General features: G+C 38.8%; 1 protein-coding gene across 3 annotated transcripts; it reads right to left on the minus strand.

Moving 5' to 3' along the window:
- Positions 1–5327: 5327 nt before the first annotated feature.
- On the minus strand, positions 5328–19624 carry adprhl1 (ADP-ribosylhydrolase like 1). 3 transcript variants are annotated; one of them, XM_041259627.1, is made up of 8 exons: positions 19242–19624; positions 14935–15099; positions 13779–13904; positions 12927–13022; positions 12660–12787; positions 11869–12001; positions 10522–10675; positions 5328–7824 (listed from the first exon to the last, which is right to left on the minus strand). In XM_041259627.1, the coding sequence occupies exons 1-8, from the start codon at positions 19453–19455 to the stop codon at positions 5721–5723; spliced, it is 3120 nt and encodes a 1039-aa protein (XP_041115561.1). In that variant the 5' UTR covers positions 19456–19624; the 3' UTR covers positions 5328–5720. The 3 variants fall into 3 exon arrangements, with proteins under 3 accessions (XP_041115561.1, XP_041115560.1, XP_041115562.1); XM_041259626.1 differs by having other exon boundaries at positions 12927–13067; positions 19242–19623; XM_041259628.1 differs by lacking the exon at positions 5328–7824 and having other exon boundaries at positions 9610–10675; positions 12927–13067; positions 19242–19601.
- Positions 19625–19813: the final 189 nt, after the last annotated feature.

Below are 19813 nucleotides of genomic sequence, written 5' to 3' on the forward strand. Positions count from 1 at the left end.
CAATTACAGCTGTGAGTCTTTTGGGGTATGTCTCTACCAGGTTTGCACATCTGGATCATGCAGTATTCATCCATTCTTCTTAGCAAAATTGTTCAAGCTCTGTCAAGTTGATTGGGGATCGTTGGTGGACAGCAATCTTCAAGCCTTGCCATAGATTCTCAATCGGATTCAAGTCCAGGCTTTGACTGAGCCACTCTAGGATGTTCACTTTCTTGTTTTTAAGCCAATCTGCTGAAAGGTGAATCTTCGTCCCAGTCTTAAGTCTTTTGCAGACTGAAACAGGTTTTTCTCAAGAATTTGCCTGTATTTAGCTCCATCCATTTTGCCCTCTACCCTGACGAGCTTCCCAGTCCCTGCTGATGAAAAGCATCCCCATAGCATGATGCTGCCACCACCATGCTTCACAGTAGGGATGGTGTTACCTGGGTGATGTGCTGTGTTGGGTTTACGCCAGACATAACGCTTTGCATTTAGGCCAAATAATTCTTTTTGTTTCATCGGACCACAAAATCTTTTGTCACATCTTGTCAGAGTCTCCCACATGCCTTTTTGCAAATTCCAAGTGAGATTTTACATGGGCTTTTTTCAGAAATGGCTTCCTTCTTGCCACTCTTCCATACAGACCAGATTTATGGAGTACTTGAGCTATTGTTGACACATGGACAGTTTTTCCCATCTCAGCCATGGAATGCTGTAGGTCTTTCAGAGTTCTAATTGGCCTCTTGGTGGCTTCTCTGACCAATGCCTTTCTTACTCGGCTGCTCAGTTTGGGAGGACAGCCTGCTCTAAGCAGATTCTGGGTGATGCCGTATACCTTCCACTTCTTAATGATCGACTTGACTGTGCTCCAAGGGATATTCAATGCCTTTGAAATATTTTTATACCCCTTCCCTGATCTGTGCTTTTCCACAACTTTATCCCAGAGTTGTTTTGAAAGCTCCTTGTTCTTCATGGTAGTATCTTTGCTTTGCAAGATTTACCCAACTATGGGACCTTACAGAGAGAGGTGTATTTAATCTGAAATCACGTGAACCACTTTTATTGCACACAGATGGACTCCAGTTCACTTACTGTGTGAATTCTGAAGGCAGTTGGTTGCACCTGAGCTTATTTAGGAGTGTCACAGCAAAGGGGGTGAATACTTATCTAATGAAGACTTTTCAGGTTTTTATTTTTAATTGATTTGTTTTTTCACCACCCCCCCTCCCATTTTTTCATACATTGAAAATGTTGAGTAGGTTGTGTAAATCAAAGGAAAAGAAAATCCCATGTAAATGCATCAAGATTTCAGATTGTAACACAACAAACTGTGAAAACGTCCAAGGGGGGTGAATGTTTACTATAGGCACTGTATATGGAGTGGCCAAGATATATAGTTAAAGACGTTAAAGAGCAGATTAATATTATGCAACCATTCAAAAATAATAATAAAATATGTGTTCTTTGTAACTGTTTTGTTTAGTTTGCCTTGTCATGGTTGTAAGCTGTTTGTTAGGGCAGGGGTTATGGATTACAGAAAGAATTGCACCTGATCTTAGTACTTTAATTGGATTTTTAAAGTGAAATATTCAATTGGTACAAACAATTACATTATACACTTAGAATAAGTAATTTCCCAACACGCACACAGTGTTTTACAGCAGATGATGAAGACCACACACATAGCCATGGATCTACTGTTGGTATATTCCACAAACAGACACAAGCTAACCCTTTGTTCTGTTTTCAATGAAGTACCCTTTCAAATATAATATACCATATTTATATTTAGACCTGCTTTATCTAAAAAGATGGTTATATTGGATAGGAAAGCACTATCTTTGTTATGTAACCACTGAGTACAATGGTGTACAGATAATGACAGATGCTTGTAAGTGACATTCATGCATTTCTGTGACTTGCTACTTTTGCAAATCTTTATGTGACCTACTGTTCTGTTATTGTGCTTGCTTAGTGTCAAATTATTTTATCCCTGTTTTCCTCCTAGTTTAGAATGTCCAATTACGGTCCCTCGCAGCAGCAATTCCCCACAGCAGCTCAAGAGAACTGACATTAATGATTCATTGTTTAGTCATTCTGACCTGATTTTCCAACTTTTTGTCTTTTAAACAAAAACAGAAATGAAACCACCTTTGCTTCATTGTATGACCCAGTTAAACATCCCTGTAGAGCGGGCTTATATGTAGGGGCAGCAGGGTGATATTTGGAGAGCTTCATGCCACCCACAGACCTCAGGCTGTGCAACCCTACACTTAGGTTATTATTTCTGTAATGTTGCTAGGTTAAAGGGGGTAATAAGCATTTTAGGTTTGCTTTTCCTATGTGCACTCTCTTTACACAGTGGTGACGTTTCTCCTCACTGTTAAAGATAAGAATGTGTTGGATGACTTCATTATAACCAGCCATCATACTAATGAGCCACTAGAGGGAAATATTTACAATAGACCAAACAACATGTACATTGAAAAACAGTTGTGTATGAGAAGTACAGAATTCCTAATCCCAATATTTTCACCATTCCTAAGAACCACAGTTTAATGTGGCAGGACCACTGTAAATGATGAAGGACATTAGTTTATAGTGGAAGGACCACTGTTTAATGTGGAAGATATACTTCCACTTCAAACCACCTAAAATCAACAAATTCGTTTTTTGAATGTGTTTAAAAGAATGCTTCTGTTACCCTTTAAGCATCTCTTTATTGATTCTCTTTGTTTATAAGTTTATAATGTTACATTTTTTTTCTTCACTGATTGATGTTGACATATTTCAAAAGATTGGTACTATTGGTTATTGTGACAGGGTCAGGGAGGACCCTGTCGCTTGTTCTTGTGTGGATGTGTGCAGCTGAGACGTGTAACAGGAGGCGCGTTGCTAAGCAACCAATTGAGCAGGTAGGCTTGCCCGGCGCTGAGGTGATCTGGAGGTCTGGATTGGCTGGGGGGCATGCCCGGGGAGGCTGCGCCCACAGCTTGAGACGTCTGTACCACCATGCTACACAGACGGGCTCTTTATTTGCATCGAGGAGGAGATCCTGTGAATGCTCTGCCCATCCAGGAATGTTGTAAAGACCCGGAGTTGCCAGGAGGCTAGGACTTTGGGAGCAAGAGCAGTAGGTTAGATTAGGGGAAGTTGATCTCATAAGTGTAGAGAGGGTAACGTAGTGCAGTAGGTTCCTGCTGGTACGTTAGTGGCAGCGCCTGTGTGTTTATTGAATCTGCGCACCTGTGCGGCGTGTTAACATTTAGTGCTCTGTGTCTGATTAATTGTTGTTCAGTGGCGACCCATGCAGGTGACATCCTCCTGTTGCAGTTATATAACTGTGTTCAGCCATAGTTCTGACTCACTGTGATTTAATGGTGTTTCCTTATAGCAGTGCAGAGGAAAAAACTGTTTGAAAGCCAAGAAGGGTCTTACCAGACTGTAAAGCCCTCTTATGAGTGTTCTATTGCTATTAGAAAATTGATATATAAAAGTTTTTTTTTTTTTTTTTAATTATTATTATTTTATGCAATACTATTTTTATGTTGTATTATGTTGGTAATTAATACAAACATTTTCCACAATACTCCATGAGGAATGCGGTTTGCCCAAATTACCATCTGTTGTCTGGTAGACCAGCATTTATGCAAATTCCTAACCATGTCCAGCACCTCAATAAAATATCTGATAGAACAATGTTTTCAGCTTCAAAATAATTACGAACAATATAGTTCATTATTATATATATATATATAGAGAGAGAGAGAGAGAGAGAGAGAGAGAGAGAGAGAGAGAGAGAGAGAGAGAGAGAGAGAGAGAGAGAGAGAGAGAGAGAGAGAGAGAGAATAGACGGGCTTCAGTGAGTTACAGGATAATAATTTCATCTAGGGTTTCTGTGATGTCATAATTACAAAGGTCAGGTAATTTATAAACTGTCACAGAAACTCGAGATGGAATTATTTTCCTGTAACTCACTGAAGAGGCCCATCTATTATTTTTTTTATAATACATTTATATATAATACATATCTTTAAATTTAACTTTCAAATACAGCATGCAGTTTATCTTTCAGTCTTTCAACCTTCATTACAAATATATTTAATTGTGTTTAAAAAATAATAATAAAAAAAGTTCTTTGCAAATACATCCTTATTGTTCTGTGATTTCTATAATACCAAACATTATTCAGAAAGTACTTTTTAGTATCCATAGCTCTGCAATTTACAGTTTGGGTCAATTGTGTTGTACAGGTTCCAGTAAAGAACCTGCCTTTAATTCCTAAAAGAAAAGCTTAACCAAAGACGATAAAGAAACACACATCTGGTAGCTTGAGGAAACTTATCTGAACTGAAAATGATTCTGACTGTTTATATAGACTACCTAAGGTGGTACTGTGGGATACATTGTTCTAATTAAAGTAATTAATGTCAAATGAATGCTCTGCTATGCTATTTTAGAGTAACATGAAGTGGTTGGCAAGGGAGTGCAGCTATGCAGCAAGCGCTAGTACAAGACTAACCCCTGCTAGTACAAGACTAACCCCTGAGGCAGAACATGTACACTCAGTTCTGTAACTGGTCTGTACCTTTCCCAGCCTCTCCTGGATTTCATCCTGTGACGTTCCCCACGTCTATGCTTGCAACACCCACATTGCCAGATAGCCTCACAATTTAGCCAGCTAGAAGGCAGCCAAAATATAAAAACATATAATACAGAGATGGAAATAAGACTCCAATTGCATAGCAGTCTCTCCTATTCCAGGTTTTACTAAGAGCTTGTAGTAAAACCAGGAATTGATCAAACTGCTATGCAACGGGACTCTTATTTCCATCCCTGTATTAGAGCAACAACATATTTAAATTGCATTTTAAGACGTATGTCCTTTAATGCAAGATAGATGCTGTATATGATTGATGGTTAGTGATAGGCATTGAAAGGTTTTTGCAGGATTACTATGAGCACACTTGTCTGAAACACAACTTCTTCTTTGTGGGATAGTTGTGCCAGTAGACTTCCTGACATTTCAGCTCCATCATATCACAGTAGCCTTTAAGTACAGCCGGCTTTCTTATTATTATTTTGACCCTTGTCAAGTCCATTTATACAAACACAATACTGTAGCTCTAGCAGGTTGTGTGCAACAGGTATCAAGGCTCCACTTGAAGTTGTATGGGCAGCAATAGCGAGCGTGAATTTCTAGTAGGGTCTCACAAGCTGCTCAGGAATTCAACTTATAGTGTGGTAGCAGGATAAATCAGTTTACCATTCTGTAAAACTAAATGATCTACAGAAAAATGACACAAGACTTGTAAGAAAGTTATTGAAAGGTTTTTAACTTCATGGAATTGTTACTACACCTTTAATAAACACTTGCTACTCAGAACATTCTGTACTGTATTGCCCATACAGTTTTAAAAAGAGTTCTTGCATACAAAAGGTGTTGCACTCAAGCTGACAATATCAGACTCTAAGTAGATTGTAAAATGTTATCAGTATAAACTACAGTTGAACTTTTGGACAGTGACTGTGTTTGTTAGCATGATTCCTGTTTATTTTATAGTATTATAAAGTGGCAGTCTTCAAGGAGGAAGGCAGCAAACCAAAAGGACAGTTCACAGTTCACAGCATCTAGTTCTTGGTGCAGTAGTGTGCAGAAGGGGAAATGACAGAATAATGGAACTAGCACTATACTGGAATGTTATTTTAGTATAGGGCTGAATGTCAGGAGCACTTCAGTTTTAAAATGAAAAGGTGTCAGCCAAACGTATGGTTTTGGACTTGAAGGAACTGTTGAAAGACGAGATGGCATCGGCATAACTTTCTGCCTTGTATTTGGATGTGTTTCTGTAGGCATGCTTATCCTGAGTCCTTTCTGTTTTTGACTCTTCATTTAACTCTGTCTCACTGATATGTTGATGTTTGATAATGTTATACCTACCTAATCCATCACTCCTGTCATTTAATACTGAGCCATCACCATCACCAGCCTGTTTATCATGAGTATTTATAGCCAGCACTGGTTGGCTGAGATAAGGGCTATCAACTTCACGCCTAACTGACTCCTGCGTTAATTCTTGCAGCTTTTTGTCTTGATTGTTGGTTGCCTTATTTAAGAAACCAGGAATGGTAGCTTTATTATTACTCGCTGTGCGCGAGGTAACAGATGGCTGGTCTTCATTTATAAATGTTTGGGCTTTTTTGGTCTGGGGCAAATTTCTGTGTCCAGCTTCACTAGAAAACGTTTTTAAATGGGATGCTGATACCAGAGGCTTCATTGTTTTGGGTATTGGTTTTGTAAAATGAGTAGACCTTTCCTCTTTCATTTCAGGTTCCAAAACGACAGCTGCTTGTGTTATGTTTGGACAAAGAGGCTGAATGTTCTCAATAAAAGAAGGTTGAGGAAAGTACTTTTGAGCCGCCCAGGAGAGTTGTGTTATGGTCATTACAAACCCCACGCTTGGCTTCTGGTTAAGGATTGGTGGCAATCTTCCATTTTGTAAACCAACAGAAAGTATATCATCACGTGCTTTGAGAGCTTGTTGTGTCTCTAGATGGGGTCCCTGCAGTGCAACTGCGTGGATATTATTGGTGTTTGCGTTATCAATCAGAGGTCCTTTCTGAAGCACCTTTGGCCTGGAACCAACTGCAGGGAGTATACATTTGGGAGATAAAGCAGGAACGGCATCCAAGATGACTTTACATTCAACTCCATCTGAAGAGCTGCTGCTAAGATTAGGAAGAAATTCAGCCTCTTGTTTTGTACGATCTATTTTGGGCCAGACATTGTCAGACCGGATAGTCATAACCTTGGGCATTCTGTTCTCTGTGACTTCTGGGCTATTCCTGTCTATTCTCTCCGAAGACGTATTTTTGAGCTCTGTGATTACACCAGGCTTAGTGACACCTGCAGCGCCGAATCTCGCTGCTTCCATCACTTCGAGATAAGCAGCATGCAATTGAGTTACATTAACCCTGCACCAGACAGCCGGGTGAACAACAATGAAGGTCAACCTCAAGACAGGCATTGCATCCACAGTACCAAGTATATGGTGACATACAGGCTGATTGCACATTTCTTCCACACTGTGTAATTCCAGCCTAATAACTCCCTGTCTGTGAGCCCGTTTTAGCCCAGGGTTTCTCAGGATCTTTTCCTGATCTGTTACAGTCAGAGGATGGGCTGGGTTACAGATTTTATGAACGATACCCATTTGTTCATATTTATCTTTCAGTTTAGTCATCGCTGTAGGTTTTCCTTGTCTATTCATTTTAGGGGCACCTGTGGACAAATTCTTCCCATGAATCCTCTCCCTTTTCTCTGCAGCAGCAAACTTCAATAGAATGTTATGAACCGCGCCTTTGCTGGTGGAGGTTCTTCTCTGTTTCAGGTTCGGGTTGGCAATGTGAATTTTCCCTCTGCCTGTTTCTTTGGTTTCCACACTGTCCTGTTTACCTCCTTTGCTTATGCCTTTCGCGGGGACTCCAGCCCCCTGAGTCCAGTGTCCTTTCAGGAGCAGAGACCCTACCTCCCGGTTCCTCTTTCTCGTAGGTTCTCGGTTTTCCCTCATAAACCTTGACTGGAGAAGCTGGAAGGTGGTTGGGTGTTTGACGTGCTCTTCCTTCTGTCTGCTTGTCCCCCTTCTGCTCTCCTTCTTGTCCTCCAGCACAGCCACCTGACTAGGGTCCCTTCGTGAGGTGCTGCTCAGGACTTCTGTCAGGTAGCGTAGCAGACTGCTGAGGACCTCTGTGGCTCCATAGTTGGCCGACCTGTTGCTAGTTGTCCGTTTTAGCACAGCGGGATCCACAGTCAATTTACTCGGATGACAAGCTTCAGACTGGGTTCTGCATGAAATAAATATCTATTTTTTTAAAAGTCATAGTTGCCAGCCTTTTCAAATCTGTATAAAATGTTTTTTAAAAATACACATCAACTGTTCCTAAAACGTTCTATGTTCAAGGTTTCACACACGGTTGGTATTATATAACTCATGTACTTACAACAGATTATGGAGCTTAAAAGTCAAAGGATGGGCATCTGGACCTCACTGAACATGTGAGTAAAGCTCTGGTTTGTAATTGATGTGTTTGGCTAATTTGCTGTCAGAACCTGACTCTTTAATCACAGCAGAAAAAGTGGATCATACGACATACATTACCTATCATTCAGATCCACTTAACTGTGTGTGTGTGTGTGTGTGTGTGTGGAGGTGGGTGGGGGGTATTATTTGCACAAACAGTTGATGGGTTAAGAAAACCCAATAGCATCCCCCTGTTTAAAGATAAGCTTACATTTCCTTGAATGTCCTCTATATCGCAAGTCTATGGCACCACACTTTAATATAACAAAAAAATGGATTCATAGCCAGCTTTAAATGCCATTAAGAAAAACAGGGTTGGTTAGACAGGCACCACTGGATTACATCAAGATCAGGCAAACCTTATGGAATGGATAACTCTGAGTAATATTCTTAGGCTGTGGTAATATTTTTAGGCTTATTCTAAAATTCAAAATACAGATTACATTTAAAAAGCTTTTATAGCTATAACTTTAAACCTGCTAACGTGAGAAGACAATGTCCCAAAGTCAAGGGACACAAGGCATAGGTGACATTGTCAAGTAATCTCACTGTGTGCAAAGCCCATACTGTACAACATGTAAACACTTGATTTTAGCTACTTGGTAGAGTTAGTACTTCAGCAATTGTCACAAGCAACGTCCTTGTGTTTCGTGACTGTGTTAGAATAAAGCTGCTTATCACAACTTGTCATCAGCATGAAGTACAATGCTCTCAATAATGTTCCCAGACCAGCAGTACACAACGCAGACATGTCATGTCATGGCTTATATTAGTAGCTAGGCTGTTTCTTGTTTGTGATAGAATTGTATTTAATGTTTGACAATCCAGCCCGTACGGTACATAGCGTTCGTAGACACAAACCTGATACACCTACAGCACTGATGGCATACAAGACTTAGATATAACTCAGCTACAGCTCGATTGGGAAAACAATATTTCAAATACATTAAGTCTGATTTCTAAAACTTTTGTCCCCCAGTATTCTGGCCATCTTAGTAATAACATATCAAAGGAAATCAAGGGCATTGAGCCATGTGTCGTTTTTCAAAGCCTGCTATCTTTCTGGGCTTGCCAGAGTTCCATTTCCAGTATGTGTCACTATGGCAACACACTCACTTCTTAATACATCGCTGCTTTTTAAGAATATGCTTCTAATGTTTGCAGGAAGATGAGAATATCCTAAACTGCCAATAACGAAACACATTTATGTGCAATTATTGATTAATTATTATTGATAAATTTACTTATTTCAGTCCTAGACGTTGATATGTTTGCTTTATTAACAGTATTGTATCCTTTGTCTAATAGACCGTTATTCTACATTAGCTGCCTTTATAGTTTGAACTGTGGAGGGTTGTTTGCAGATCACCTCCCCTTTACAGACATTCCCAACCCATAATTTTAATGGGGGGCAGGGCAAATATCACAATATATTAAAACAATACAGTATGTAAATCCACGTGAACTAAACAGTCCCCTGCGCTTTACAGTATGTAAACCACAAAACATTTTTCAAGTGAAAAAAAGAGTCACCTTGAATACGAAGCCACACATTTTCAGTCCCTTTGGTTCAGTTTATTATTTTAGAGACAATTTCAATCATTCTCTACTTTACTCAAGCACCAAAACAGCACACAATAACCGGACTGTAATATTCTAATACGTTACAGTCCAGCTGCCTTTGGCATCTTCTACTGAATATCCTTCTAGACCCATACCATAAAGCTGTGATGCAGGGAGCGGCCTGTTGCTAAATAAACTGCTTGATGTACTGGCCAGTGGGAGCCAAGTTTCCAGTTTGACGAGTTTATGGACGGTTACATTCTTATTTAAGGCACCATTGGGTGTGTAATGACCAAACTCTGGTTAATTCAGCACAGTAAAACAAATAAATCCTTTGCCTTCATGCATTTTAAACTTATTTCTACCTGTGTTAGGACAGTCTAAAGCTCCTGGTTCGTTAACATCCATGGTATAATGTGGTACTATTATTAGCAATCATGAAAATTAGCATACACACGCAGATTAAAAAAAAGTATACATGTGTGTCCTTAAGGCATATTTTAATTTCGAGGTTCTAAAGCTCATGTAATTAACGTCTCCTACAAACAGTTATTGAGCATAAAAGTCAAAGCAAGGACACTTGAGGTTTTGAAATAATAAAAGTATTGCTCAAAATTGATTCACCCACACTACATATACCGTATAGATCTTTATGGAAAACTTAAAGATAGGTTTCAAAGCAGCCATCTAGTTCAGAAATCAAGCAAAACTAATCCTGATTATCATATTTACCAATAACGGATGACCCAGTAAATCTACTTCTTTGATATATCGGGTTAAATCTAATGATGAATGTGATTTATCAACTACAGTATTTGGTTGGATGATCAGTGTTCTGTTGAAATACCGTGTATAACTGTTCCTTTAATGGTCAGTAATTACAGAGCTATATCATTACTTCTCACAACTGGCATGTCTAAAGAGCTTCTCTCCAAGCGACTCCAGTAGTACCCGGTTTTCCAGATTCTCATACAACCCTTTTGACACATTTTTTAGTCCATGAAGCAGTCCGTAAAGACACCCAGCTATCGATCCTGTGGCCCCGCTTTCACCTGGTCACATACAAAACAACAATAACAAACAAGCAGTCATTATTATTATTATTATTATTATTATTATTATTATTATTATTATTATTATTATTGTAGTGGTAAATATTAAATCAATGGAAATAAGACCCCCATTTTATTTTGATCAGTTTGATCTATTCCAGTTTTTATTCTGAACTAAATTAACCGCTGTGTATGGGCAAAAGTATCATGGGGTCTATTCAATTGATTTAAACAACGGCTGATCTAAATACTGTCATCATTGAAATCATTAAAATATGAACCTTCAGAACTTTTTAAAAATAGTTTATACAGACAGAAATAAAGTACAAAGACTATTTTTGCACTGTTGGATATTTGGTGGTGATAACTGTAGCAGGCAGTGTTGTGCAGTGCACTGCCGTTATGGCTTCTGTCCCTTCAGTGAGATGAGATCAGGTTAAAAGGTCTATAACCACAAATACAGATAAGCCCTGCTGTATTGCATAGTGGTAAAGGCGCTCGCTTGCGGTGTGTGATATCATTGATTCACACCCAACCATCACCCTGTTAACTAACCTTTATTTATTATTTAAACAGTGACGGTATTTGGATCCGCCAATGTTTCAATCAGCTATATATACAACCACATGTGGTTAGACAGGTTAATAGTAATATCTGGATACCAAATAACAGTAATACCAAAGCAATGGGAGTCTCATTTTCTACCCTGTAACATTGTAGGCCAATGAATATTTATGTGCTGGTAATAGACTTATGGTCTTATGGTGTTAATTAACACTCAGTGATCACTGAAGCCAGTACCACAATTTAAAAACCAGCACAGACCAACTGTCCCATTGATTGAGTGCAGCTGTCCTGCCCTTGTGGCAGTGTTATGACTCATGGTGGTGTTTTTTCACATTTTGCATCCAATCGCTCTATTTATAACATTTGTACTGTGGTTCAGAAAAAAAGTTAGAAAAATTCAATTCATTTTAAATACTATATCACCGTAGATTAATGAGTGTTTAGAAAACTGAACACGAATCTAAGAATTTATAATTCCAGAATTGTAGAGCCTACAAAATACAACTAACATAAAAAACGTACAATGGGGTTTTACAGGACTGCAAACAATTTACTAGCGTAAGAATTTCTAATAAATAATTCCTAAATATGCATTTTATACAAGTTTCATTACGATGCCGCGGTACCTCCGTGGAACATGGCCCGATTACACAGCTCTTTCCAGTCAGAGCCGGCGCTGAGAAGGGCGTCATAGGCAATCATCGGGGCGTCGTGACCCCTCCTCCCGCCTCGACCCTCAGAACTCCATCTCTTGTAAATCTGCCAGGGGGGGAACAAACTGTTACTGTAAGAGTGAAATCTGTTCCTTGACAATTATTGAAAGATGATAAAACTCTGAAAGAAATGAATTCAATTTACCTACACACAACTTTACTGTACATCCCACTTAAGGTGTTGAATGGAACTGAAAGAAATCTAGTCTTTGACAGAAGCAGTCAAAATGAACAGCTGTTTAGTAAACTAGACCTTTTCCCTGTATTCTCTCTAAGAACTCCATTAATAGCTCTTAAAGACAGGAAGCTTGGGACAACCTTAAGAGAGCAAGTTGTGAAAAAGAAAAGTCCTCCTGTTGTATAATAATCAAAACATAGTTTTCCATGATCTCTGTTTCTTTCACATAATTTGAGCCCCACTAGGTTATTAATTAGCTGCTTTTTAAAACATGTTTTACGTTTTTTTTCCATTTAGGCTAACAGGACATTACTTTAAAAAACAATCTTGATGTATCGTTTTTCTTTTGTATAAAATTTTATGTTCTGTTTTGCTCATTTATGTTATTTAAGGAGACTTGCAAAATGTGATTAGCTTTTTCAGTTCCGTAGATAAACTCAACAAAACTTACTTAGCTTTAAAAATAACCTCGTAGTCTACAAGTGTCCACAAATGCATAGAAACCCTTGCAACATGACTTACTTACCCTGTCCATTTCTTCAGCATCATATTTATCTGAAAGGACGGCCTTATTTTGTCCATCCTGGTCGATTTCTCTTTCCTCCAGGTAAAACTGCCACTTTGCTTCAAAATAAAACCAATATTCCTGATATTCTAAAAACAAAATGAGAGAAACAAATGTAACAAACCTGTTGGGTTATTATTATACAGTACAATTTAAAAGAAGAAATGCGTTTAAGCAGTATTTTTAGAACACAATAACTTGTCATTGCTTTGCTAAGGACAGTCTTACCTGCCATGTGCCGAATCGTCTTTCTGCAGTACTCTTCAGCCATTGGGATGACTTTTAACATATCCCTTCCCCACTGGACGAGTGGCTTACCCTGAACTGCATAGGAGGCAAACAGAGCTGTGCATAGGGAGCCTAGAAAACCTGCCAGCAAACAGAATAGGAGAAAACAGCATAGAGAGATGCAGAACTTATTCTGACATAGGTGAATACTGAAAAACACTTCCTGCTTAAATCAGGTGCATGAGTTATCAAGTGAACAGGGTTTGGAAGGAGAAAAAAAAAGACAATGAGAATTCTAAATGTAACTGGCAGTGTTGTGTGATGATGCACTGAGGTTAAACTCTCTATAACCATGAATGCAGATGAGCTTGGCTTTTTTTCCATAATGGTTAAGACTCTAGCTTGTGGTGTGCGGGGGTCGCCGGTTCACGGCCTGTCACATAAACACTTTGAAGATATATCCCATGATTAGAAACACATTCTTTTCTACTAAAAGGTTGTATGGCCACAATGGGCAGCCACAGCAGTACTGATTCAAAGTGACAACTCTGTAGGGTGTGTTAACCAATCTGGAGGGATACATCATTCCTGATGTTTCAGAAATGTCTGAGAAATGTTGACATTTTGGGTCCTTCTGAAGAACAGGCATCTCTGCAGATTTCCAGCCCCAACTTCCCTGAATTGATAATCACTGAAAAATGGTGTACATTACTTATCCCTCCAGAACATCTTAGTCACCTTGTAGATGCGTCATGTGGAATCAGTGCCCAGGGACACCCCAACCCTTTGGAAAGGATTATCACAGCTGCTCTAAACGGTCCAGGTGCAGTATACAGTGTTGCAGTCTGGTACCTGTGGGGTGGTTGTGAGTCATTCGCCCAGCCTCGATGCTCACTTTCACCAAGGTATCCAATCTCTCTGTCTGCCAATATCGCATCCCGATACACATGGCTTTTGTGGCAGCGCCAAATCCAGACCCTAGAAAGAGAACAAACAGAGTTCAGTGCCACTGCCCCTCACAGAAATAAAATTAAAAAGTCATATCCACTACTATCCTAGGAGGAGTGAAAGACTTACAGTAATAAAGGGTGTGTGGAACTGGCTTTCAAAACAGTATTAAGAGCTTTTTTTTTTTTTAAAACCAGCTATATTCAGTATTCTAATGGCTTGCTGATTAGCTGACAATCATTATGTCATTTGCACCTCTGTTTAACTAATTCACAGCTCTTTCTCTGCTGTAAGCATCTGTGATAGAGTATTCTCTCTGAAGAAGTCTGTAGACAGTCTTCCACAGTAAATAAAGATACTTATATCCTAGAGTTAACAACAAGTAATATATTATAAGGGATTAGCAGGGATTGCCAGGGTTTGCCTTTCAAGGTTTATTACAGTATATAGCGTTGTCAACAAATTTCTTGCATCAATTCCAATGCGTCATTCACAAGTTACATACAGAAGTAAAAGGTTACACTGTTTTGAAAGGTAGTGCAGTTTAATGAAAAGTAACACTTCTGTTATCTCCATGGGTATTTCATGCTACCTTCGTTTGCAGACTTGGAATTTGGTTTTAATTAAATCAGCCTTGCATCTTATTAAATGCTTTCTGAGAGCGTTGAAGGGAAGGATTCGAAAACTAGTGCTGAGAGTTCATTACATTACATATTCTGCATTGTATTATCTGACTTCTTAACTCTTATACACATGACATTTCAAATAATAAACTGCCATATAATAAGGCAATTGCAAAATTTAAATAAAAGTGAAATAAATGGAACCTCATTGATTTGGTAAGAGACAGGACCATGCTCATTGAATATGGAGTTGTCACTTATAATACAGGACTGTTGGTAAAACTATAGCAGGGGAGGATTGTAAAGCACAGTCAGGTACACACACTGTGAAATACAACCATGGGGAGAGAAAAACACAGAAAAACAACATTGCTCATTTACAATGGTAAACTTGTGTGAGGTTGGCATTACTTTGTGTTGATTTCCCATTCTCATACCTTTCTCATTGAAAGGAGTGTGCCAGGCCAGCAGGTAGTTGTCTGGTTTTAACTGAGAGCAGCCCTCCACGGTTGCAGGGTCCGGTTGACGCAACTGGATTTTTACAACGGCCTCCACATAAAGCCGCACCAGCTCCCGGTACAGGTCTTCAAGAGACCAGTTATCTGCAACCAGGAGGAAAGAATAGGTTACCTGAACTGAGCACTTACCTGCGCTGATCAAACCTAGAGAAGGGGAAATACTAAGGTATCTAGAATAAGCAGTCAGAAATGTTTAGGGTTTTTTTTATTTATTTTTTTTAACTGTATTTATGAGATACTAATTTGAAATTAGTTTAGTGTGTAAAAGTAACTAGCTGTTCACCTCAAGACTCAGGTTTCTATGTAACAGGATTGAGCTTGGTGGTTTGGTGGAGGTTGGCACACAATTCTGAGTAAATGGGACACTGGGTATCTTTAAAGGATTGAATGGTTGTACAGGTGGTCATGTGACAGGAGCCATGTGAGTGTGCCTCAAAACTCAGGCCTACACTGCCACTGCTTCTGCAATCCCACCTATCTGGACCTTTTGCCCCCAGTGTTTGCGATCCAAGATCTTCCTTTACAATATGAACAAGCAATAATAATAGCAAGCAGAAACATCATAATGTAATGTTATGTCATGTGGCGTTATTGGGGAAGAATGTATTTTACAAACTAACCATACCAAGTGGAAGTGGAGTTTATGGTCAAACAGATATGCTTCTGTGGGTAAAGGTTCAGTCAGATTTAGCTACGGTTTGTGGTTGCTTTTTTTTTTCGTTTTTGAATTAACAACTAGCTTACTAACATGTTAGCAAATGCTGTTCGTTTTGTGTTAATGATTAGTTAATATATAGTAACCTATTTAAAAAAAATAATTTAAAAAAAGCCCTAGAACTGTTCAGCAAACATCAGATGAAATAGGGTTAAATTTGTTTGCTAATAAGACCAGGTTTTATATTATTATGGCTTTCTATTAGTTAATTAATTGATTACTTTACATTAAGTTACAACTGACACAAAATGAGCAGCAGTTATTAATATGTTAGTAAACTTACAGTTAATTAACTAAAAAGCGCCCTTTAAAACAAAGTCAGTCACAATTTCTTTGTTGAGTTTAGCACAAGTGCTTTATATTGTATATTTGCTGGAGCATCTTACTGTAAACATTATGTCACGGTGCTGTTTTCATTCCTGGTTCATCGACGCCTGCAGTTTTACAATTAGAAACACCATGCTGCCAACCGTGGGTGCCTTTTCATATTAATGGGAAAATGCTGACGGGGTGGTAATAAGAAGGATAAAATGTGTCTTCTTGGCTCCCTACCAAATCCCAAAGGAATTGGGTGAACAGAAGTTGAGAATGTGTTAAAAATAAACATGCAGCATATTATCCTGGCCAAAGGTTGTAGTCACACACGTTAGTTAGAGAAACGTTATTTAAGAAAATTACAGGTCAGGTGCCATTGTCAACATCTTTGCCTTAAAAGAGGCCCATAAAATAACAAACCATATTTTTCACATCTGTTAAATGTGTATTTAAAAAGCCTCAAATTATGCTTGCTTCCCTTCATTATAATTTTTTACTGTCCCTGGCAATAATTCTGATCACTTCTTGCAATTACTCACATTCTGTTTTTTTATTTAATCGAAAATCTTTTCTCCTTTCCTTCTTTTTATATAGTTGCATCATTTATATTTTAAAATACTTAAAATAAATATATTAGATGTGTGTTTCTGTGCAAATAGAAAGGATAGTGACTTGAATCTGAAGCAGTGGCAAGTTGTGACACCCTGCTACTGTAGCTGTGGTTGCCAAGTTACTGGTACAACAACATGAATAACATGATTAGTGCTATAGGGGGCGGTTTGATTTGAGTTCATTGGAGAAGAGCAAAGATAGAAAAGAGGTCAAAGATGTAATTTTGTTTGCAAAGATGACCTATGGCAGAACACAGGGAACTTTTTTTTTTTTTTTAATAATAATAATAATAATAATAATAATAATAATGCTGAAGTTTACTGACAGATGGCCTTTGCTGATTTTGTAAGAGAGTGCATTGTTTTTTTTAACCATTGAACTGATATATCGCTGGAGATGAACCACTGTTTTCCTTCGTCAGGCCAGGCTTGGCTGGTCTTATCTGTGGAATGCTGGAAGATATTCAGAGTGGCCAGCAGCTAATAATCAGACAACAGGATACTTAACATTCTGATCAAATGAATACTGACATGCTTGGCTAAATTTAGAAATGCTTGGCAGGAGATAAATAGGAGCCGAGCCTTGCAGGGAGCTTTCCCTGGCACTAGAGGAGCCCTGGAAACTTGCAATAGTCCACACTTTACAAGACAGATTCTAACAAGGGTTACTGGTGAACTTCAGCAACACCTACTGTTGTGTATTTAACACAGTATGAATAAGAAAGGAGTCAACGAGACTGAAAGTTGCAAACTTAACAGAACTCTTTATAAATCCTCCCGCTGACACAACCAGATGTTGCATGGTGTGCACCTGCATTACACAATCATGTTTGGAGAATGTATTACAATAATTGCATTCAAACACAACACCTACAAATACCATACTTGGTATTGCGATATTGTGAAAAATAACGACCTATATACTGTATAATTGAGAATAAATCAGTATTCTTTCTGTGAGCACAGTTTACCACAATTAAAAATGTGTAGTAGGCTACAAAAACATTGGGAGACCACATGTTACAGGTAACATTTTCAATAATAACTATGTATGAACATACTGGACTAAATTTAAATAAACATCAAACAAAGTCAACCATTTTAAATGTGGTGCATTTGTTTTGTCTACAAAAAGCAATACAAATTGAAAATGGGTTAAAAGTCAATACTCCCAGTCCTGAAAGCAAGCATCACCAAAGGCCATGTTGTATGAACAAAATGAGGATTTATAAAAAGCCACATTAATAAAAACATCCTTGCTGTCCTTGTCATGAAGATTGCTTTGATACTTCCTTCATAAACTAACATATGTAAGTTCAGATTGCCAGTACAAGGTTTAGCTACAGTATAATATAATTTAATATGGTGGATGTGCGACTGTTATAGAGTATATAGCTAGAGCACACCAAAATGCGAAATAGGTTTGCCTTGAATGACACCATGCTGTATGGAGTGAGTTTTTAAATGGGGGAATTAATGCTAAATGTTTCTTATTACTAGCTGTGTGAAAATCTGCCTCATATTTCTTGGACGTTCGGCAACCATAATCAAATCAACAGATGCAAGACTACAAAATGGTTGCTGCCCAGTTACCATCCATGCCACTGTTAATAGAACAGGCTGTGTCGTTTGGAGGTTTTGAGTCAGAGGGTCTTAATGATCCAGCCTGAGTATAAACGGAATGATGATGACACCAACAGGACATGTTGCAATTGACTTATCTCTCATAGCAACTCTTCATATTCCAACTCTCAGTGCCAAATGTGGTTCAAGTGGTTGTAGCTAACAAAGAAAAAATCCTTAAATATTGCCTGTCATGCAGTGATCCATCCATTATATAGCTCTCAAAGTGGCTGTTTTGAAAACTTGCATTGTCATTTAAAGAAATGATTTTCTTGTACTAGGATGGATTAAAGAAATCTATGTTTACAAGCTTTACTTTCAGGTAGACGTCCTTGGTCATTTCATCTTGTTTCCTTTCCAACCAACTGCTTCCCCAATTTACTGACATGCTTTGAAGCCAGTAACATGTCTTGACCGCAACTACACTGCTGAGGTGAAATGACCTTCAGTTGGAGATTAAATATTAGGAGACTTCCTGAGAGTAAGTCATGGGAACTGAGAGCTGTTACCAGATATCAAATTGAAAATTCACTTTCCCAAGTATGATGAACTCATGCAAATGGCTGTATTTCAGTTACTGTCATAACTCTAAAAAAACACTCAAAGATAGAACAAATGTTTTGACGGTCTTTTTCAATGTTTTATATACAACATATTGAGAAGGACTTCTAGTTGAAAAGTTTCATCCATAACTATGGGGTGGACACCACATTACCCAAGTATAAAAGAAGGTGAAGCAAAACTCATTTTCAGCATTGAAGACATTTGGAGAATGACTTTGAAACATTTGCCATTGAATTCATTTGAAGTTTCTTTCAGCCAAACCAGTTGTCAAATAATTAAAAGATTTCCTTTAGTATTACAACATAATGTCATACGTAACGCAGATGCATAGATGCATGCTTAGGTTAAAGGTCAATCAGCCTATAACACATACCCCCACCCCCTCCCATTTACAGTACCTGTTAGGAGTGCTTCTGCTGTGGCTATGTGCATGAGGGTACCGTCACTGACTGGCCAGCTGTCTGCATCGAGAACTAAGCTGTCCAGCCCCCCCAGACTCTTCAGCTCCTCTTGGATCCGCGCACCTGAAGTGCAGTTCCCCCAGCTGCCCTTTCTGTACCCCAGGGCGTCCCCTACCCCTCCCAGGAGCATGGCAGCCTGGAATTTCTCCATCTCTGCACAGCTTGACCAGGAAAGCTTCTCGTTTACTGCTTCAAGCTGAATTTCTTCACCCCCTCCTCACATTGAGTCCCCCATTCTCGGTTTGTTGTTGCTCTCCCGTCACTGGCTGATGAAGCTGTGCCGTTCTGTTCAGCTTCCAGCTGGGCTTTATCATGGCTATTGTGTATGTGCCTGTATCTGACGTATCCTAATAAGGCAATCTCCAGTCCGTTGTAGCTTTGAAACTGTCAGCCTGTAATGTTATCTGCCTGCTGGGGATAACAACGGGCCACAGCATACCCATACTGGGACAATTAAAATGACTCAGGCTTAACACATGTACCTTTTGTTTCCTGGTTTCAAATCGGGT

Source organism: Polyodon spathula, chromosome 9 (genome assembly GCF_017654505.1).
Source record: "Polyodon spathula isolate WHYD16114869_AA chromosome 9, ASM1765450v1, whole genome shotgun sequence".
Taxonomy (NCBI): Eukaryota; Metazoa; Chordata; class Actinopteri; order Acipenseriformes; family Polyodontidae; genus Polyodon; species Polyodon spathula.

Bases quoted from the DNA above. Each gene is read 5' to 3' on its own strand.
- adprhl1 (XM_041259626.1), bottom strand. From the start codon at position 19,455: ATGGAGAAATTCCAGGCTGCCATGCTCCTGGGAGGGGTAGGGGACGCC. The intron at 12,788-12,926 runs GTAAGACTGTCC...TTTTGTTTTTAG, and splicing joins GACGATTCGGCACATGGCAG to AATATCAGGAATATTGGTTT. The intron at 10,676-11,868 runs GTACCGCGGCAT...GTATGTGACCAG, and splicing joins TCGGGCCATGTTCCACGGAG to GTGAAAGCGGGGCCACAGGA.